The following is a 22,337-nucleotide window of genomic DNA, read 5'->3' as shown; positions in this document are numbered from 1 at the left end:
CTGGTTACCTTCCCACTTGCCTGAGAAAGGCACTCTTCCTTTCACATCTGACCCCAAAACACCACTACCTGCAGTTTGCCAGGTTCACTACCTGCCCTCCTTTAAGCCCCCAAACGAGGAAATGGACTCAAAGAGCAACAAGCCACTGAAAAGGAGGTAGGAGCTGCTTTGCCAGGGCCTGTTTACCTCTTAGCATCTGGTCTCTTCCCCACATCATTACAAATAAAACTGCTGGTGTTCTTTCTACAGCAGGATGTTGTCCATGATACTTTCTCAGAGCTGTTGCAGTGGCTCTCTTAATGAGGAGTGTGCTTCCTCGCCACCTCAGCTAAATAAGAGGACAGGACAGGAAGGCCTTCTCTTGGCAGTTAGTCTTGGAAACAATTTAATTTCATACAACATATATGTATTTTCAATTTTGATCTGCTCAGAGGCTGGGCATTGTGGTCTCCCAGGCTGGCACTGCAAAACTCACTTGCCTTGTCGCTTGTGCCTGTGTTTCCCACTCTGATCTGCTGATATTCCTCATGCAAAGAAAGCTCTTGCTGCTCACACAGCCTGACCTTTCCTAGTCTGAAGAAATCACTGGCTGCACTGCTCTGAAATAACAGCTCCCGTATGACCATGCACATGCCTCACATGTGCCTTCCTCCCACCATCCATCAGTATGACTGCCTTGCAGGCAGCCTGACAATGTGGCTTGAGCTTGTCTGGGCCTAGAAGCTCTCATCTTATTGTTCAATGTTGTCCTCCAGCTGTACTTAAAGCACCTTTGCAAGGTCTCCCATCCATGGCAGGGAGACTGAAACTTGAGGATGAATTTGAGGTTTCCCAAAGCACTGTGTTATAATCCCAGGTTCCCTCCACCAAGTACTCACATAATCTATCTCTTCATCATCCTCTCCTCGTTCCTTGCGGTTGTTCATCTTTGGGAAGATCTCCTTGGCAATGCTGGGCATTTTACCATTGCAGTCTTGATGCTCACTGGCCCCGGATGCTGGTCTCATCTTATGGGTCACTCTGTGGCCAGATGGGACCGAGGCCAACTCCAACAGGTCACAGGAGCCTTTGTTGTCCAGGGAGAGCGTCCGGCGGTGATGAAGAACCCTTCCTGTCCCATTCGTCTCCCCATCTGCTGCCCTGTGCCTTTCCCCAGACAGGAGGGATTCATGCTCAGCAGAGGGAAGTTTGTGCTTCAGGCTGTGTCCCCGGGCCAGGTTGTTCCAGCTGGAGCGACGGCTCCCCCAGGCTCCGCTGCGGCCCCAGGCACCATAGTGGGAACTGCGGGAGCTGGACTGTAAGAGAGTGGGATGGGGAGTCAGTGATTCTGGGCATAAGGAGCGAGCATGCGATCCTATTTCATATCACAGACTTCTCCCTGGGCCCCTAAGCCAGGAAGCTGCCATTTTTCAGCCATTGAGGAAGTAGCATGGTGGGAATTTAGCAGCAATCTCTGTAAATCTGACAATAAATTGATAATGAGCTAGCAATGGTGTTGGCTGTGATTACTTTAGAGCACCATCTGTGCACAAAGCACTTATGGGGAAGGTAAATAATAAAGCCAAAGGCCAAGTGCCTGATATTGTTACTTACACCAGCAGAGAGCAAGAATAAAGCTCTCAAAAAATCTGATTGGCAGCTTTTTACACTGCCCTAGGGTAAAGGATAACACAAGGTACAGGGTGATGGATAATCTGACACACCAACTTTGAGTACAGTCTTCGTAAAAGGAAGAAATGAGAGAAACAGACTGGTGGTTATAGTCTAGTTCAACCATATTGGCAAGATATCATGTAGTACACAGCTGCCAGCTTGCCCTGTTGAGAAATAACAGGGGCACAATAACATTGAGCACCAATGCACTCCCCCAAAGCTGTGTGTGTCAGTGGGTAGAAAGCCCAGAAGCTGATGTTACAACATGGACAAGTCTGAGATGCATTGGCTGGACAGCCAGCAGTGCTTGGGAAAGTGCTAAGGGGCAGCAGGACCTGCTATGGGGAGCTCCAACTCAAGATATCTCTCTTCATTGTTACAAAAATTTCTAGAAAAAACATCTATTATGGGACTTGAAAGCTCTGGCATCACCCAGATACTCCTCTGCTCTTAAGGAAGGGCATAATTTTGTGTCCTGTGGTCTAGGAAAACAAGGAAAGGGCAAGAGGACAAAACATGTTTCACTCTAAGAGGGAGACTCTGTCTTCTTAATGTTCCCTCTCTCTCATCAGAAGAATATAAAAGCACCGAATCCCACACTCAATGGAATATAGATCAATAACCTGGAAATAGACGGCAACTAAGTCCCACACAGCCACTTGCTCACTCCCCTCTGGTGGGATGGGGGAGGGAATCAGAAGGGTAAAAGTGAGAAAACTCGTGGGTTGAGATAAAGACAGTTTAATAGGTAAAGCAAAAGCCGTGCACGCATGCAAAGCAAACCAAGGAATTAATTCACTGCTTCCCATCATCAGGCAGGCATTCAGCCATCTCCAGGAAAGCAGGGCTCCATCACATGTAATGTAATTTGGGAAGACAAATGCTGTAACTCTGAACACCTCCTCTTCCTTCTTCTACCCCAGCTTTATATGCTGAGAATGACGTCATATGGTATGGAATATCTCCGTGGTCAGTTGGGGTCAGCTGTCCGGACTGTGTCCCTCCCAACTTCTTGTGCACCCCCAGCCTACTAACTGGTGGGGTGGGGTGAGAGGCAGAAAAGGCCTTGACTGTGTCAGCACTGCTCAGCATTAACTAAAACATCCCTGTGTTATCAACACTGTTTTCAACACAGATCCAAAATGTAGCTCCATACTAGCTACTGTGAAGAAAATTAAATCTATCTCAGCCAAAACCAGTACAATAATGTGAACTGACCTGGCTTCCAAAAGACAGGCAATGTGCCCGTGTTAGAAGCCTACAGCAGCAGTGCAATCCTCCACAGCAATCCCCTGATGATGGCAGAAAGACAGAAGTGTGCTTGGATGTTGAAAGAAGGTGCAACACACATATCCACTCACTCACTCACTCACTCACTCACTCACTCACTCACTCACTCACTCACCAAGGACCGCTGGTCATAGGTTATTCTCCCCAGGGACATCACACTGCTCTTCCGGGACCCAACAGCAACAAGGATCTGGTCAGGCTGCAGGGAGTTGCGTGAAGAGTTGGTGACACCGCCAGCAGCCACTGGTAGGTTGGAAGAAGGCAAGGATGGGTCCAAGTGTCCATTAGGTGTCACAGGAATTGCACACAGCTTGGGATCTATGTGGAAATATGCAGAAAGAAAAGAAGATGGTGGTTTCCTCACTATGCAGTGACTCTGTCAATGACTAAGCTGTTTAGCATGTTAGCAGCTGCTAACAGAATACTAGCTGTTTAGCATCAACATCGATTCCTTCTGATTTAGGGTGTTGTGACAAAAGCAGTGCAAGCTGGGAAGACTTTCAAGTATTTTCCTCAGTCCCCAAAACTGATGGCAGCTCTCTTTGGGGCCAGAGAGACAAGTGGAGTGCTTGTCAGGCAGACTCAGGCTGACAGGCAGAGCAAGAAGTCAAATCCTGGCACCAAGGGGAGAACAGTGTGCTTCTGCATGCCAGGAAGACACCTGCATCTTTAGGTCTGAACGAATACCACTGTCTCTCAGACTGGCTATTTAAAGCAGTTAGGCTGAGACACTGAAGAAGAGACTAAGATGGGGGGAGACCTGCAGCCATAGTCTTTATCTCAGTCTATCTTATTACATTGGCCCTCTTCAAATGACTGATCATTGACCTTGAAGATCCAGGACACCTTTGAGAGGTATGTTAGGTGCCATGGATGACCATCAGCATTTGTCGAGATGGATGGAGAGAATGTGTTACTGGATTTTAATGCCTGAAAGGATTGGAACAATCATTTTTGTTTGACTCATTGCATAACAAAGATCACATATAATCTCCTGCATTCAGTGTCACTGCCATGAATGCACCAACAGACTCTCTAACCTCTTCCCCATCTGCCCTCCTAGGGGTTTGGTTGCCTACATTCAAACTCTGATATGGTACAGCCATGTAAACCAGGATCAGACTGCTGCAAGAACAGCTTAGTTGCAGGAAAGAGCTGTGATAAGCCAACACTGCTCCTTGCTGTGGGAGCTGCATTTAAGCTCAGATCTGCACCTGTGGTCCTTGTCTGGGTTAAGCTGTGAGTATGCTTGTGCCTGTCCTTACACCTTGCTGATCCTGATCTTGTCTTGCTGACTGGACTTCTTGGCTTGACCTCAGACCTACCTCATCACTGTGGACTTTCCTGGCAATCACTGAACCATTGGCTGAACCTGGCTAGTGTCAGCGGACCTGCTCTGCTCACCTTGTATGAGTACTGTGCCTTTGCCAGTGTGGTCCCCGCCCTCCCACCTGGCTGTCCTTCCCTCTTAGCTCCTTGCAATCCATTGGGAGCGAGCTACTCTTTCTGCTCTTCGCCACCAAGTCCTTTCTGAAGTATAATACTTCCTGTAGAAAGACTTGCAGTCTTCAAGGAAAGACTTCGAGGGGTGGAGACCCTACCTGGCAGTTTGTAGGCAGACTGTTCCAACAGTTAATTATCTTTCCTTAAAAATATGTGGCTTCTTAAAGTCTGAATTTTTCTAGCTTCGGCTTCCAACATTTACAATCTCATTATGCTTTTCTCTGCTCAATTAAAGAGCCATCTATGACCAGAAACCTCTCTTTATGGTTGGCACTTACAGAGTGTGTGATCAAGTCAGTTCTCTAGTTTCTCTAAGCTTCATTAGCCTCTCGCTATGAGGCAAGACTTCCAGATTTGTCTGAGTTCTTTTTAATGTGTTGCTATCCCCTATCCAAATGTGAGTCCTAGATTTGGACACAGTGTTCCTGAAATGGTGCCCCTGAAGCTAAGTAGAGACAGTTTTTGGTCCTAGTTGCTGTTCTGTAGGTCACTGAAGAACCGCTCCCCTTAGCTATCACATTCCTCGGGATGCCAGCACAGCTCTATTTTTCCACAGATAATGCCACAAACTAGCATAAAGTTCAAAATGAAAACCAGTAAGTTCTTGGAGATGAGAGTGAATTTTCTGCAGAATCTGCTTTCCGATTTCTCACTAAACAGCAGTGGAGGATAAGGAAATGAGGCTGTTTGAGCTACTGTACCTGAGCCTTCTTGGACCTCTTGGAACTGATCTAACTCCTCCATGTTTGATGAACTCTGATCTTCATCTGAGTATGACCGGTTGGCATCACCCTGGAACACACAAATTTAGAAGCTGTGAACTCATACACAGAAAACACCATTTGTCTTTATCTTTCATTGCTGGAATAACTGTAAAATCCTCCTTGGCAGCCAGGCATCAGTGTCATCACGGGAAAGAGTCTTGTGTGACCTGGGATGGCTGACATACTGTGTTCTTGCTTTTGGAGGGGCAAAGGACTCATGATAGTAGGGTAGGATCTGCACAGGATGGAAATTGCGAACTCCCTTTCCTTGCAAGGATTAACACAGTCATTTTATTTTTATTTTTTTTTTAAATGAGGCCCACTCTGAACTTAACAAGGGAAATGACAGAGGTGTGATGCTCTGGGAGTCGTCCACCCCAGTACCCTCGAAGTATCTCAAATGTCACCTCTTTAGCAGCTTTTCTCTTCCTCCTGATGAGGCCTTGGTGGCAACTCACCTCAGCCTGGAACCCCTCCACGAGAATGGCCACCAGCAGATTGAAGAGCACGTAATTGCCGAATGTCATGAGAGCCACAAAGTAGAGGGATGCCCATGGTGAGGTGGAGGCCATGCCATTATAAAGCACAACATTCCAGTCCTCCTGGGTTAGGATCTGCAACCAGGAGTAGAGGCCACATAAACATGAAGGAAAAATGTGAAGGGGATTCTCAGAAATGGACAGTGAAAGGATACACATCAGGCCTCTTAACTTCCCCATAACCACACACCCAACTGCTCATTGTCACTGTCTAGTTGTGGTACTGCCCTGATAACATTAGCTGAGCAAGAAGAAATTAGAGCAACCATGAGGGCAGCCATGTACTGAGGTCATGGTGTTAAACATGGGAGTTGCTACAATAGAAGTGACCTTTGCAAACTGTCTCCTAGGAAGGAAGGAGTGCCCCTGCCTGAGAGATACACGAGTTGTTTGGTTACAACATGCAATTGATCTTTCTCCAAACATCACATGCTAGAGCATTTTGTGCAGCCTTTTGTGCTATCAGGAGTGAGCATGACACTCTGCCATGAGTAAAAGTGCCTCCTGATCCTCTTCACTTTGCCCTGACCCATAGAGAGCAAAGCCGGCTCACCTGAAAGACAGTGACGATAGCCCACAGCAGGGAGTCAAAATTCTTCCGGTCAGGAACTGTATCTCCTGTGTCTGTCCTGAGGCTGAACTTGCAACCAAAGATATGCATTCCCAGGATGCTGTTAGGACAAGAAGTGGAGATGGTGTCAAATATCTCTGCCACACCAATGAGCTCATCTCTTTTTTTCTCCCAACAATTTCATGGAACACCACAGGAGCAAGGGGTAGAACAACACAGCCAGACCACTGGGACCTATCTGTAAAGAAGGAGCTATATATTGCACGCCTGTAGTTCACCAAAACCCCTTGCTTTCCATCTGTACCCCCTCCAAGCTCATGTATTCCCTCCAACCCTTCAGATCTGCTCACTCCATTGTTCTTATTTAGTCTGATTTTTCTTTGTCTCCCTACCACTGCATCTATGTAGATGCACTGGCAAACTTTTTTGGTTGCTTTCTGCTGCCCTTCTGCCAGAGTCAGCCTCCAGACTCCAGGTCCTGCAGCCAATGTTGATTATCAAGAGATTTCACCTATCCTGCAATGGGACATTATGCTCAATGTGCGCATTTGGTGGCAGTATTTCTCCAGCCCATCCAGTCTAAATCTTCAGCTGCTGAACCCAATTTAGAGCAGCAGTAACCTCAGCCCTTATGAACAAATAAACATTTGTCAGTGCTGCCTAAGACTAAAGCAGTGGGCAAGACAAGTCACGTGGCCGTGCTCTGAAGCTGCTGTCCATGTGAGCCATGGCAGTGCCTCTCCAAAACATTCTAAGGCAACTCAGTGCCTCCTCACCTGAATATAAAGATGAAGAGCATGAGGAGCATGCAGAAAGTGGCTACGTTGTCCATAGTTTTCATCAGCACCACAAGCTGGCGGCGCAATGCGGGCATGAAACGCACCAGCTTCAGCACCCGCAGGAGACGGAAAGTTCTCAGCACAGAGAGGCCCCCATCCGACTGGCCAATGATCTCCCAGATGCTAAGGCCCAGAGAGGCCCAGGGAGCACAAGGGAGAAAATGAAAGACAAGTGAATGAACAGGAGAGAGAGAGCAATAACAGTACTAATCTAAGTTTTCACCTTTGCATTAGCAGCAAGTGTAAAGTGCTCAGAGAGAAAATCTGATTGAGCAAGACATAATTAAGAAGTATATACTATAGGCTTATACTTATGTGTACTTATGTACATTTATCTCTTAAGAACATGAACATGGCATGTTGCAGGAATGAGGAAAGGCAGCATTAAATTCCAGCAAGACAAGTTCTTCTATCACACATCAAACATTTGTAGCATCCTTAATTTGTGTATTTTTAAAATATTTCACAGCCAGTATTTGTTGTGGATTTGCAAGGCAAATACAATTGCCTCCATTCTACAGAGGAGAGAACTGAAGGGCAGAAATTATTTGTGGCTTGCCTAGGGTCACCAAGTGATGGAAAAAGACATCTTGGTCTCCTAGTCCTTGGCCTTGTGCATCAGCTCAGCTACTTCTAGTATGGCTGCTAAATCCTTTTTGAAAAGGCATATGAAAACTTGCAAGCTCTTGGTACTCTTTTTTATGTATATTTCAGTTGATCCCCAAGGCCCTTGTCACCTGATGATGACGATGATACTGTCAAAGATGTTGTAGGGGTTGCGGAGGTAATCAAAGAGACCAAAAGCAGCAAGTTTCAGGATCATCTCCAGGGCAAACATGCTTGTAAAGACAACGTTGCTGATCTCCAAGATGTTGGTCAACTCCTCTGGCTGGAGAGAAGGGAAATTCAGAAATTCAGAATGGAAAGAGCCCTGAAATTATGGGAAATAAAGTTCCACCATTCCCAAGGGACAGGCTTTGTAGGGAGCTGCAAATCTCCCATGGGTGAGATTAGAGCAGAGCTGGAAAGAGCCACTTACTCTCCAATTCCTTTGCACATTTACTACCGTCATCATCAATTATGTCCTTAACAAATGCTTTTACTAGATATGACCAGCAGCCCTACAGCCATTCACACAGCCAAAACTGACCAAGCATCTCCCACATCCCACCCCATATCCTTGTCCCCTGGCTAAAGGCTGCTTTACTTTGTGCAAAGAACTTGAGTATATTTTTTTTAAGCAAGAAAAAGTGGCTGATCTGTGGTCAATCTCTTTCTTCAAGGATTTGGTTTTCTGAGGTTTCCACAGGTAGATGGCACAAGTTTTTGCTGAAATTCTGAAAACATCTGAATGATAGAAAACAGCTCCTCATCTTTCTCTGAACATCACTGCACTTCTCTGCCCTTTTCCCCTCTATTTTTTCCCTTCCCCACTTTTTTCTTTCCCACTCCTCACCAAATCCTTTGTATGCATTAGTTTTCCAGTCTTGCTCTAGAAGTCTTTTCTCATGCTTCTATCCTCAGAGTGGTCTTAAGAATTACCCAAGTGAATATCAGACTGGATAAATAAGACAACAGTGAGGAGGGACAAACTGCTAACACCTATCTGTAAGGGACAGGAGGAGCAGGACAGGGTGAGGAAAAGAGGAAAATGGACAGTGAGAGGAGAAAGGCAGATGCACAAGTTGAAAATCTCCAGGGATGACACAAGATGACTGTGTTGAAAGAAAAAAAAAAAAAAAAAGGCAACCTGACCCTGCCTCAGGCATTTTTTCTGTTGAATCTCTGACACATTTTTCAGCCACAGTGATACAGCCTTCTCCAGCAGAGACCAATGTGTTTGTGCATATGAGAGAAAGTGTTTTAATGATTTCTTCAGTGGAACAAGTCTGAGCAAATTAAATTACTCCTCCTTTTGTTTTCTGAATTAATTACTTTTTCTTCAGTGTGTGCAGCCTTGGAAACTTCTCTGACAAGGTCAGGAAAGGGCCTAGACCATTTCCTCAGGAATGATAATGCTTCAGAGAGAGTCAGAGGCTGCACTTATGTCATTGATGAGGGATGCCATCCCCTGTGAAAAGGAGGAATTTGCACAGTGAATTCAGCATGGACTCATCTGCTCAGATCACCTCTCACCCAGAGACTAGGAGTGCCCCAGGACAAACAGCAAGGGCTGAGGTCTTGAGCAAAGTCAGATGCATGAGGGGCAACACATACACAAGCCTGCCCATGTTTGCACCTACTTAGGCACACACATACATAGCCCAGGGAGACTACCATGGCAATGGCAAAGTGAGAGAAAAACTTCCTCCCAGTATAATAGGTTGTGTCTTGGGGCCATTCTAGGCAACCCATGGCCTTCAGACCACATGAGACTGCTAGGGCAATTCACCTGGCTGTAGCTGGTCATCACCTCCCCTAGCAGCAGCTGGTGGGGACCTGCTCCAGATGAAGGTGTGCCACCTTCCCAAACAGAGGGACAAGGCACAGCAGCTCCAAGGCACTTCTTCAGGGCTCCTCTGGCTCAGATTTCCATGTCTACCTTGGGACAATTATGTCAGACCTCAGACAAGGTTACATATTTGAGGTTTAACCTACTGCAGCGCTGAGCCCAGCTTCAAGCCTTCGAGGTGAGTCTGACCCAGTCTCTGGTAGCAGGCAGTACTACTCTTACTGTTTGGTGACCCATGCCGACAAGGTGGCTGAAGACTCCCCTCTTCCTTCATATATGATGATCTGAGATATGTCTGGCCACCAGGCCACTCTTTTAAGCATCACATAAAATGGATGGGAACAAGAAAACTGCAAAAGCCTGTTGTTCAGGACAAGGCAGGACAGGCATTCCTGGCACTGCAGAAACAAAAAAAGTGAGTTCTTGCAGGTCAGAGCCAATATTTTTATCATGAACTCAGTATTAGTGCACACTAGGAAGAGGATTCACAGTCTCTCCCTGACAACTGCAAAATTGTTGTTTTTCTGAAGGGCAACCTTTGTGTTGGCTGTGCCTGTTACTTATTCAGCTGGTAGAAGGGGAAGTGAGGGAGGAATGCAGTTCTGGGTCTGATCCTCCCCCTGAAGCTGGGGGATGCTTTGACCCCTAGGGGACCAGATCCTTCCAAGTGAGCAAATGGACTAGAAATTGCTCCTCACATCTGTGTCTTCCCATGCTCTTTTCTAATTTCTTGCACTCCTCATTGCAGCTTTTTATTGAAATACTCCCTTTCTTTAAAATCAAAAAAAGGGGAGATGGCTCAATTTCCATCTGTAATTACATTTGAATAACAAAACCACCCTGAAAATGAGGGGAAGTGAAGAGAGGAGATAGGAAAAAAGAGAGAGAAAGAACGAGCAAGTGCACATGGGAAGGGAGAGATGAAGATCACTTCACCAAGAGCCAGGCAGTAATGACACTTGCTGGAACGTGAGGTCCATATGCTAAACAGAGATGCCAATTTCAGCCTGAATCAAATTATTATGTCAGTGAGAATGAGCAATGTAAAAAAGTGACAGGCTGTGATGGTGGATTATCTTCCTCTCTGCTGTCCACATGTTCCCTCTTGTGCTGTCCTAGGGAGCAATTGATGTTTGAAAAGCCATGCTTGCATCTCACTTGTGGAAAAGGTCACCTGTTCCCCTGTCTCTCCTTCCTTCCCTGACATCTGTTTCTCTAATCAAGCCTCCACCTGTTAATCTTTTTCTAATGGGCCATCAATCAGCCCCAGCAAAGCATCTTTCCTAGAGAGAGGGGCAGGAAAGACTAGGCAGGGAAAGGAAGGAGAGATGGGCAGAGAGAAAGGCAGCAAAAGAGGAATGAAGAAACAAAGCTGAAAAAAGAATAAACTCACTGGCACTCACAAGAAGTAGAGAAGGAGAGATTTTTACAAACTGAGTAGGAAAGAAGTAAAGGCTGGGCAAGGAAGAGCAATACAAAAGGAATAATTTAGAAAAAAAATAAGAGAAAAAGAGAGAGGAGATAACTGATGAGGCATGCTCACTGGCTAAAGGCAGATCCTCCTTTGCAGCCATTTCTGGAGATACAGATAATTCGGCAGAGTTCAAAGAGCCCTCAGCTGGCAGCCAGGGCTGCAGGGTGGGGGTCACCACGGACTGTGTCCTGTGTGGGGATACCCTCACATGTAGGGCAGTGTGGCCATGAGTGACAGTGGATAAGGCTGGGGCTGGGACTCTCTGACCAGGGAAATGTGAACTTGATGAAGGGGGAAAGTGTACAGGGAAGAAGCGGTTCCCTCCTCTTTTTCCTACCAACACATGGGATCCCCAACACAACCGATGTGTCACCTCACAGCTGTGAGAACTCCCCAGGCTCCCAGACAGCACTCGGGCATTTATCATTAAAACTATTAGCAAGGCTTCCTCCTCCCAGGCCACCCAGGTTTACATAGAAACTGTTAATTGAAGTGTTCACAAGTAAAGGCCTGAATTCGAGGCTATTTTAGTCCAAGCAGAACCAGGGAACACCAGAAATCTCCCCACAAGAAGTCTGCTCACGTTGCCAAGCCATGGTTTACACTAGGTTTACACTAGGAGAGAAATTTGAACAAAACTGTGGGAGCTGAGTGTTGGGGTGAGGAGGGTGGCTTGAAGAGGAGAGAGATCCAAGGGGGCAAAACACACCCAGAGCCAGTGTATTAACCACTCTGTGATTCACCTACTCTGGGTATAGATCTCTTGCCAAATCCAAATCCATGAAACTACCTAATTCACATCTTCATGGCACAAAGTCCTTCATCCTTAACAATGTAGATCAAATACTGAGAGTGAAATGTATGATTCAGATCTACCTCAGAGCTCCTACCCAGTGATCAGAAACTAGAACTGTGGTAACAGAGGGCAGTGTCTCAGCTTTTTTCCCCCCTTTTCATTTACTTACTAACTAACATTGGAGTTCTTATGTCAGATAAGACTGAAAATGTAATTAGTCCATTATCTGACAGCAGTCAGAAACTCCTGCACTATAGGAAAGGTTAAGAATACACAGACCACCATGAAGCCCCTGCAGGAGAAGCTTCTCCTAGCCAGGAGTAAATTTGCAACTGTCTAGAAACAGAAGAGTAACTGATGTGATCTATGCAGACCAGCCCTACCAAATAGTAGCTGCACATCACTGCCTCTGAGAACATGAGAGAGAAATATTCCATAGAGAGGTCTCTCCAGCTGTCCATTTTTACTCACCATTTCAAAGTCATTTGAAATAAACAGAAGAGTCATAGACATCAGCCATGGAACATATCAACTGGCTTTTACTTATTCTAATCACCACCCCACAACCAATGCATATTTTCATGATGTTTTGTTATACCCTAGTTTTACAAGACTGAAGTAATATGGTTTCATCTAACACCCCAGGGAGACTGTTCCATCATCTACGAAATGTCAGCATGATGAGCTGACTTGGACATTGGCTGAATGTTTCTGTCAAGCAGCAAATAGCAAAAAGAGAAGCAATAACTGTAAATTGTGGATGCAATAAATGATGGTATAAAGGGAAATCACACAGGCTAAAGGATATGAAGGTACCAATCCACAGGGCTGGTCTAGTTAGGAAACAAGGGATCATCTCCAGATCCACACAAGACAGAACTCAAAGTATTGATCTGATATATGAAGGAATACTCTAAGTAGATACTGGAGAAGATAAACCAAGTTACTCAGCAATTCCCTTAGGCTACTAATGGCAAAGAAGCTTGAGTCCAACAGGTCATTCGAGAAATACCTGAGAAAGGCAGCCTGGGACATGCAGCTGGGACCAGCTCTTCATTCTCATGCTGAATAAAGGAGAAAAGCGAGCAGCACCAGATCCTCTGTGAATATTTTAAAAAGTAAGCCTCTTAAGAGGATCCTTCCGGACAGCCACAAGCATCTAATATCTTGATTTTCTACACTGGATTTTAAAAATAGACACTACCAAGTAGAAACAGATCTGGAGAACTGCAAAAATTATTTCAAGCAGGACAAATCTTGAAATTATAGATTTTGGCTTGTGCAGTGTCCCAGCAATATCTGAAGGCCTAAAACTGAGGATATTACATGGTATAATGCACACTAATGGATTTGAATAAACATCTATTTACAAGTGAAAATTTGTGATAAATTTAAGGATTAAAAATGACTAATAGCAGTGCAGTTTGTCCCAAAATGAGTTGATTTCCCTCACAAGAAACATATAAGTAGATGGGAAGCTGTCTTGGCCACATAAACAGGACAGGACAGGACAAGGGACTGGATGGATAAATTAAACAAAGCCAAATTCCAAGGTGATTTGGATCCAAGTAAAGTGGTTTGAGTTGCTGACGTTAAGTCTCCTGGCTCAAGAACACTGTGAATATTAAACCCCTGAATTGTAACAAACAGATAATAACGTGTTTTTCTTTCTGTTGGTTAAGGCTCAGGAATCAAAGGTAAGACTCGCACATGGGCTCTGTCCCCCAGGTCCCTGTGCGTTTAAACCTGAACCTTGTGCCTGGCTCCTGCAGTCTCTCTCACCCCTTAACCTGATGGGTGGTGGTTGCTTTGGTCAGCAGGCCAGCTCACCTGTGTGTAGTCCCTAAACAGTGGAGCAGTGAGGAGCTGATGGATGTGCCATGAGCTGCTCCCAGTACTGTTCAAACCTGTGACACCTTCACAAATCCTTCTGCCCAGCCAGATACATCCCTAGAGAGTGGCTGGGATTGTGATCTCCCATGCACCAGAAAATAAAACCTTGAGAGGTCTCTGTATGCATTAGCTCTAGGCCAGGAGACATTCATATGATGAAGCAGCTGAAGCAACAGAATCGACTTCAGACATAGGATGGCATCACCCTGCAAATCACAGATCTCTGGGCAGAGGGGTTTTGCTAGATATTGTTCTGTGAAAAATTGTGTTTCTGGGAGGAAAAACAACAGGAAAAAGAGAAAGAAAGAAAGAAGGAAAAACGAGGCAATGAAGCACCAGTCTCTCAGACTGTATCATGTACTGATAGCATGACTTAAGGAAAAAATGAAGAGAGCAAAGGGAAGTGCAAATGCCTGTGTGTTCTCATGTTAACCGCTGACTGAAAAGAACCCGGAATTCATGGTATAGTCTGAATATTTTTTATTTTTTTTATCTTGTGCCAGGGAAACAGGATTCAGTATATATATTTTAAATAAACAGACTGCACCACATTTTTCAGTTATGATCAATTTGTCTGACATCTGTTTCTAGTAGAAACAGCATGCAGGGTCATAAGCTTTTCCTAGCTACTTATGGATAAAAAGCAATAGCATAAATGTAGGGATGTATCATTAATAACCTGCTACTAGAAGCCTCAAGGCTGCAGGCAGATCCCACTCTGCTGTGGGCTGTACAAACACAGCAGAGGCAGCCTAGAAGGGCTTAAATCCGCACTCACAATAGCCAAAACATGAGAGTGAATTCTCTACCTCCAGCTCAAATATTCTTCTGATAAACTCTTAATTCATGCTGTCTCCAATAAACCAAAATGAACAATGAGTCTCCCTGCTTGATGCTCACATCTTTAAAACATCAGTGGGCAATTTTCATATTGTCCTGGGCTTCAACCCTTACTCATCTCTCTGCTACATGATAAATACATTGCTCTTTTTTATCTATTTTCATGAGTCAGCCCCTCCAGCCTCTTCTTCATTCTCCTCTGAGCTCCTGCCAGTATTTTTCTGGTACTGAAGCATCCAGTGCAGTTCTGGGATCAAATTAAGGTTTCTCATCCTTGTATCAGAAAGTAGCTGGGCTTTGAAAACTGGTGTAATGCTTGGTATGTGGGTGGGATCCAGACATCTGAGGCTTTAAATACTGGCTCAGACACTGTGTTGCCTCAAACAGGGAATTTAAGATACTCTGGGTCTCAAGACCTCCACCCTGATACAGCACAGGACAAAGCTGAGTGTCTTGCTTGAACCAGATTCACTGCTTGTCTCTTTGCTGCCTGAGACCGTGTTCAGGATTAGACTTCACCTTGTCTCCAAAGCTTCCATGCAGTCAGCATCTCAGTAGTGGAGTGAACTCTTATTTTTCTGATCTGGGCACACGTGGAGTGAATCATGGTCACATTCAGACTGGCGGTATAGATCTGAGACATGGGTGTACAGCATGGACTCCTTTAACATAAAGTGCAACAGAGCTACCGGCTGGCAATGCAGATGTAAGGTCACGGGCATGCTTAACACCCTCTGAAGCTGGCTCTGCACATCACAAAGTAGACACAGCCTCTGTTTCCCAGCTATAAAATGAGGGCACACAATCCTTATCCATCTTGCAAGTCTGTCATTAGGATAAAGTGCACTGCTGACTCAGAGCTGCCTGAAAACTATTGGCATGAAAATCCAACCTGTGCCTACACCTGCTGTCTATGTCTGACCTATCTATCACTTCTTGCTGTCAGGTCAAGGGAAAGGCTCAAGCCATCTGAGTCCCCAAAATGACTGGAGATGGGAGGTGGTGCCTACCCTAGGCTTCTGGTATAGATAGACTGTGCTCAGGCATCTATTAATTAAACTGGAAAGGCTAGCAAGTTGATGGATTTGAACTGAGATGCTGGTGGAGTGCCTGTGACATCCCCAGAGGGCACATTAAATTAAGCAAATAGACTAAAGATTCAGTAAGCTAATGAAGAGAGAAATGAGAGAGATGAGGAAGATGGAAGAGATGAGGGTGAAGGAAACAGAAGCAGATGGAAAGAGAAGACAGGTAAAAAAGAAAAACAGAGGGATAACAGTGAGCAGGGAGGAAAAGAAAGGGATTGAAAAGAGCTGAGAGGAAAATACATGGGACACTGTAAGTGATTAAGTGCAGGGGTAAGAAAGAAAAGACCCTGCAAGGTCCTGAGGTTTTCTCCAAAGCCATACTGGGACCATCTGTGCTGTGGCCTGGGGTCCCAATTTCTCAGTCTCTGCTACCAAGTTGCATCAGCTGCTTAGAAAGGCTATAAGTCCAAGCAGGGCTCACCAGTTCCTGCTGCCCACTCTATGCCCTGAGAAGACTTACCTGCTCATGATGCTCGATGCCCATGCTGATAGTGTTTACTAGAATTGCGATCATGATCCCACGGTTGAAGTACTTGCTGTCGACAATCCCTCGAAGCTTGACCCTCACTTCTCGCCACATGTCACTGCAGAGCTTCAACCGTCCACCGCCTTCCACTCTCTCCTCTTCCTTCTCCAGTGCCGAGGCACCCTGGTCCTCTCTGCTGCCCTCCCCCTCCTCTTCGCTGGCTCCTCCATCCTGCTCTGAGTCAGCACTATCCAGGACAGAGAGCCTTTGGGATACTTCGTGCTCCCCTCTATGACACTGGGGGCAGTTGGTGGGATCAGAGGTTGCTGTCACAGCAATGGGCTGGACCAAGCCCTGAGGAGGGCAGTCAAGAGAGTTATGCTGCTGGCAAAGCCCTGGGGAGAAAAATGATCACACTTAAAAGAGAAGGCTTTGAGAAAGACATCACAACTGGGCATCTGTTTGGCTTTTGGGTATTTAGACAGGGTAACTGGGCTTTTTAGCTGTAAGGATGACTAAACACTGGTACATCATCTCAAGAGCAGCAATAAAAGCCATTGCTGTTGAGGGCTTTACAATGACTGGCTAGAAGGCATGGTACTGTTCAGCTGTCAGTGATTAGGTTCAATGGGGGGTTCATGTCCAGGAAGGAAGAACTGTTTTGTCTGATGCAGGAATCACAGCTTGAGACTCAGTAGCTTGAGTTAGTGGGAACTTAGGGAAGAACGATAACGAGGGCTGCTTTTGGCCTGAACTGCTGCAAGTGGGGTCAAAGAACTCATATGCTGAGCTGAACTCTCTAAATTGGGGAAGTTTTATTAGCAATGCATCTCAAGAGTCCAGGAAATGATAGTCCATGCACTCTGAATCAGAACGTATCTCCTGACTTCAGTGAGAAAACTAAATTTGTGTTCCTTGATCCTCCAGTTGGGCCTGGAAGATCAAATGAACACCAAGGGAATGAAGCAATTAAATCATTAACACAGTGCATGAAGCCTGAAGAATTTTTTCTCCCAGCAAGTAAAGAAAATGAAAGACTGAGTATGCAAGACCAGCTGAAGGAAAATCCACCTTTTTGCTTGTTAATGGGAGCATAACATAGGAAAGACATTGGCAGGCAGTTAATATTAACTCTATAAAAACATTTTTACAGTCACTTTTCAGGCCAGGAATCCAATTTAAATAGTATCTTGTGTCTAATTTTACACAACAGCAGCATGTGCTCCCATCAACAGAAATTGTTGCCATTGATCTTGCATATCAAACCGACTTCTTCAGTATTGCTCCTCTGGTTCAGAAGACACCCTATTGCAATTCTATTCCCTTTGCCTCTCTCCTGAGGTCCCACATCAACTCAGTTTGGGAGGAGAGCTCTGGGGGACCTGCTGTGTCACCAAGTCCAATCCTTAGTCCCACTCCATCATATCCCCTTAATAGTTCTCTCTCCCCAACTGCTATCATCACCCTGCTATACCAGACCTGAAGCCCTTTACAAGCTTCAGCCAGTGCCTTCAATGTTATCCCATTATGGTCTCTGGGTTTCAGACCTGGGTTTCCCATGTTCCCTGCTGGTCACCCCGGTTTCATTCCCATTCTTGCTGGTCAACCCCACCTTGCTGGTCTGGTGCGCTGGCCATGGCCCCATGCTCAATGGTCAATATTAATTCTAATTCTGTGTTTTGTAGGAACAGGTCCTTTGGCAAGCTGGCACATGGAGATGCTCCCAGCTACTCTCTCATTTCCACTATTGGCATTTCCAGATTTACCCATGCAATCCTTACTGTAGTGCCCCTGGCTTTTCTTGTTCATGCCTAGCTTGGCATCGCTTGGCTCCACGTGGCCCTGGCGCCAGCTCTGTATGCTGTTGTACAGGCCAAGGGTGCGGCGTTTAGCTTTGCGCACGATGTGGCAAACATATTGGAAGATCTCTTCATAGCAGTCTCCTGGCTCCATGTAGCTGGCAACAGTGCTGGAGGAGAGGTACCGGGCTCTCTGCTCCTGCATCAGCTGGTGCTCCCGCTGCTTGGTCTCTGAGAATTGTGTGGCAATGACCACCAGGCACAAGTTAATCATGAAGAAGGAGCCCACCTAGTAGCAAAGGAGAAGGAGGGACAACCAGTGTCAGCTCAAGGAAGAACGTGTGGCAGGAGGAATGTAAGATAATAGAGGAGGTGAAAGTGACTGGAAGCAGACAAAGGAATGGGAACCATGGAGAAGGGATTTCAGAGAAAGGCAGCACTGGTTGAGAACTCACTCGATGTCATTTCCATGCAGAATTTAGAGCTCTGAACTGAAATTCAGGAAACACAAGCCCAGCTTTTGGCAGGCTTTGGGACCTTTAGCAAGTCGCTTAGAAGTTGTCTGCAAAGGCTTTGTTTTTTTTTTTTTTTTTTTTTTTCCCCTCTCCCCTGTAGTAAACAGCGGGTGGAAGACAGAGGACTAGTTTGGTAGTTTGGTTGCTTTCTTCTCTGATTGCTCCTTTACTACTGGAAAAATAATGCACTGTTATTTACGGTCTTCAGTTCTTGGAGTATATGTCAGTATTCTCGGAGCATTTTATTTGTTTCTACCATTTACACCTTAATTCACAAGGGAGATGGCACTTTGCTGAAATGAATGAGTTCTTAAACTCAAAGACAAGTTTACAAGAACTAATGACTTTAAGACGGACACCAAATAGTCTGACAAAACAGTGCTTCCTTGCTCATTTTCTATTCTTCTGATACTAGACATATTATATTAGCACCTTTATTTGTCCTCCAAGCTAGGTAGGCTTTCCATTTTGAATACAAAACCAACCACAACCCACTGCTCCAATGTCTTAGAAACAAACAAAAATGCCCAAGTTCTTCCTATTCTCCATACAGAAGCCCAAAAAAGTCTACCAAGGCTTATTTTACACCTTTGTATGTTCCCTTTAAGCTTCCTTTGCCTCAGTTTTTCTATTTGTAAAATGGAGGAAATATTTCTTGGTGCTGAGAGATCTGGAGCTAAAAATCTCACTCTCAGTGTTACATATTATGAAATTACAGGTGGATCTCCACTAGGAGATCTGTAAATTACACTTAGGATAAAACCTGGGCTTCAATGTGATGAGAATTTCATACATAAAAGGGCTGGTAACCACATTCAAAATCATTCTCAAAACTATGATGTTTTGATTGGTGCCTACTCCCTGTAGAGCTGTAAACGGTGATATGACACTGATAAAACAGAGAGTCTGATCTCTGAACAAGGACCACATGTCTGCGCTGCTCTGAAATGGTCTCTGTGGGGCAGAACCCAGGAAGAGAGGAAGCACCAGCTCAAGATTTCTGCTTCCCCTGGACAACAAGCATCCCTGTCAATGGACATCCTTGCACCATGTTCCTCCTGTATGAACCCACACAGGACTCAGTGTCCTCTCCCTATCTTTCCTTTCCAAGCAAACAGCTCTGACACAGAGTTGGATCCCTTATCTTCATGCATGTGTCCTCCTCCATATAACCTATCCAGCAAAGGGGAGAGGGCAAGAAAAGGTGGCAATAACCTGACCCTCTCTCTCATGCATGGAAAAGGTGGACATTTTTTCACCAAATACCCCATCTTGTTTTATTTGTCCAAGCAGCCTTGCCCTCAGTGCACAGCCCTTGACATTTCCTCACCAGCTTGCCCCCTTGGTTGTCCCTTTCTCTTGCACACAGGTGCCCAGCAGCTCTGTCTGGAAGCTCAATACAGTGGCTCACAGTATTCCAAATGGGGGTGGTCCCTGCTAGCATCAAATAAGCCTTTGAAACATGAAGCCCTTCCCAATCAGATTCAACACAAGGACAATAAACCATCTTAAAATGAAGGGCGCTTTTTTTTCCTTCTCCTCCTCTCATCACCCTTCAAAGCTGTTCTAATTCTGTTTCTTTTCATCACTGAACCCTCCTTTTCCCTCTCCTCCTGCTCATATTTCAGCCTATTTTCCCTTCAGCTTCTGTATGTGACCTCAAAAATTAAGTCCATGCCTTGTTCAGATTCCTTTGCCTTCCCTAAAGATTTTCCCTAGTCCATGATGTCTTGCATGTTTTCACTGATGAGAGTATGACTAGGAATCCAAATTCTTCTCCGATGCACTCTCCTGCCCTTTTCCCCCTCAGCACCATACAACACTCACACGGGCTTGTCCCTTCTGTTATCTCCTTCATCTTGCACTGAGTGAGGGAGGGTTGGAAGCTGGACACCAGCTACGCATGCATTTCTGGAACACCAACTGTGATACTGGAACTTTGCAACTTCCAACAACTACACAAACAACAACTGATTAAGACTTGCAACACCTTCTCTCTAGGCTACAAGAAGAGGAACTGAGGGCAACAAGATGCCCTCAAGAAGGGTCACACTGTCAACCTGGGCTTGAATCTGGAGAGGGGTTCAGGTTTCACATCACCAAGCCCTGACCTCACGGGCACCATTTGCTGTGACCCACCACCAGAAGACCATAAAGGGGAGGAGTGAGAGGACTGGATGTGGCAAATAACCCCCACTCCTTAAACCTCTTAGCTAGGAACATCAAACACAAAATATATGATCTTGTTTAATCCTTAAGATGTCCATAAACTCTAAGGCTCTGCCAAGTTTGACACTGGCTCCCAGCTAGCAGAAGGACAGGAAGGGTCCCAGATGGCTTGTAATTGAGTGATCCTTCTCAGCTAGCTGAGTGGAGAGACCGAAAGTGTCTGACATGGAGTCAGACAAAGCATCTGACAGAGGCAGAAGGAGACCATTGATTCACAGACCGAACACAGGAGTACCATTCAGCCCTGAGACTAAGCTGTACTTTAATTAAGCAGACCCTTGGTCTTTTTCAGCCCAAGGTATGATTCCTGTCTCTGCAGTATCTAAGAAAATCTGACTTGTGCTGGAGATGCTGACTAACTTGCCCATTATTTTTATTGCTTATGCCTGGATATCCAGGTTGTCTTCTGAAGCCCACATGTCAGTTGCCAAAGGGAGCTGCTCTGAAGCCAGCCTGACTCCCTGCAGAGTGGCAGATCTCGGCACACAGGTGGTTTTCCTGAAGCAGAGAAACAGCAGGGCAGCAGAGACCCCCTACCAGGAGCCAGAAGCTCTTGTGAGACAAGATAATGAGGCCTGGGCATTGCCAGACCAATCATGGACACCCTCACACCTATAAAAGCAGCCTGGGGAGCATGAGCAAACAGGAGCACTGTGAACAGAACTGGCGAACAGAGCATGGTGCAGCAGTTCACACAGAAGCGCATATTCACCCTACCAGCTCAAGAGGTCTCTGCAATAATGGTGGGCACTCGCCTCCTTTTTAACCCAGTGTTTCTACAGAGAAGAACCCTGAGATGTCTGGCACTGCCACCCAGATGGAACTGGTAAGGAAGGAGACTTTATACAGTTAGTAGGTTGCAATGAGTGCCCAGACTCTTCTCCTGGAAAAAAGGTAAATACCTGTGAAAGATGTGCACAGGTTAATGATCCATTGCATCAGGTGGCAGAGTTTCAGGAAACAGATAAAAGGCTGCACAGTATTAGAGGGGCTGAGAGCGAGACAGGTAAGTGTTTTCAGAATGACGCCTCTGTGGTGGACACCACAGAGAATAAGGCACCTTGGACCCTGGTGACCCACAAAAGCAGGGCCCTGCTTCAGTCCCCACCCTCCAGCATTAGAACCAAAACCAGATATGAAAATCTAACAGTTGTAGACACCCATGAGCAAGGTCCGCAAGGAGAAACTGTACCAGCAGCACACAGTGGATACTGCAAAAAGAAGCAACAAGTGCTTGCAGTGGGTGACTCTATGTTGAGTGGCACTGAGGCACCCATCTGTCTGACAAGGAATCATGAGGTATGCTACCTTCCAGGAGCTAGGGTCCGAGATGTTGCAACAACTTGTCAAAAGCACAGACTTTGCTACTCTTTCATGCTTGAATGAGACCGCAAGCTGAAACCTGGGCAGAATCAAGGAAGACTACAAAGCCCTGGAGGTGCAAGCAAAAAAGTAATGATGCCCAAGTTATCTTTTCTCCCATTTTATCAGTTAGAGGAAAAGGTGCAGCCAGAAATAGACTTATAATGCAAATCAACTTCTGGCTTCGTAACTGGTGCTGCTGTGAGGGCTTTGGCTTTTATAATAATGAGACATTCTCTGATGACTATAACCTGCTAGGGAGGA

At 45.6% G+C, this 22,337-nt stretch overlaps 1 protein-coding gene across 1 annotated transcript in view; it reads right to left on the bottom strand.

Moving 5' to 3' along the window:
* CACNA1I (calcium voltage-gated channel subunit alpha1 I) overlaps positions 1–22,337 on the bottom strand; it is a 94,667-nt gene that overhangs the window by 28,755 nt on the left and 43,575 nt on the right. The window contains exons 7-15 of the mRNA XM_026868324.1: positions 17,950–18,256; positions 16,163–16,563; positions 7,897–8,048; positions 7,097–7,282; positions 6,303–6,420; positions 5,669–5,824; positions 5,148–5,238; positions 3,059–3,261; positions 879–1,295 (exon numbers count right to left, since the gene is read on the bottom strand). Coding sequence (XP_026724125.1) covers positions 879–1,295; positions 3,059–3,261; positions 5,148–5,238; positions 5,669–5,824; positions 6,303–6,420; positions 7,097–7,282; positions 7,897–8,048; positions 16,163–16,563; positions 17,950–18,256 — 2,031 coding nt within the window. The remainder of the gene's footprint in view (positions 1–878; positions 1,296–3,058; positions 3,262–5,147; positions 5,239–5,668; positions 5,825–6,302; positions 6,421–7,096; positions 7,283–7,896; positions 8,049–16,162; positions 16,564–17,949; positions 18,257–22,337) is intronic.

This window comes from Athene cunicularia (assembly GCF_003259725.1).
Source record: "Athene cunicularia isolate RWA chromosome 1 unlocalized genomic scaffold, athCun1 chr1_part2, whole genome shotgun sequence".
NCBI lineage: Eukaryota > Metazoa > Chordata > Aves > Strigiformes > Strigidae > Athene > Athene cunicularia.
Note: the sequence above shows the minus strand (reverse complement) of the source record. Positions and strands in the feature narration are given on the sequence as shown.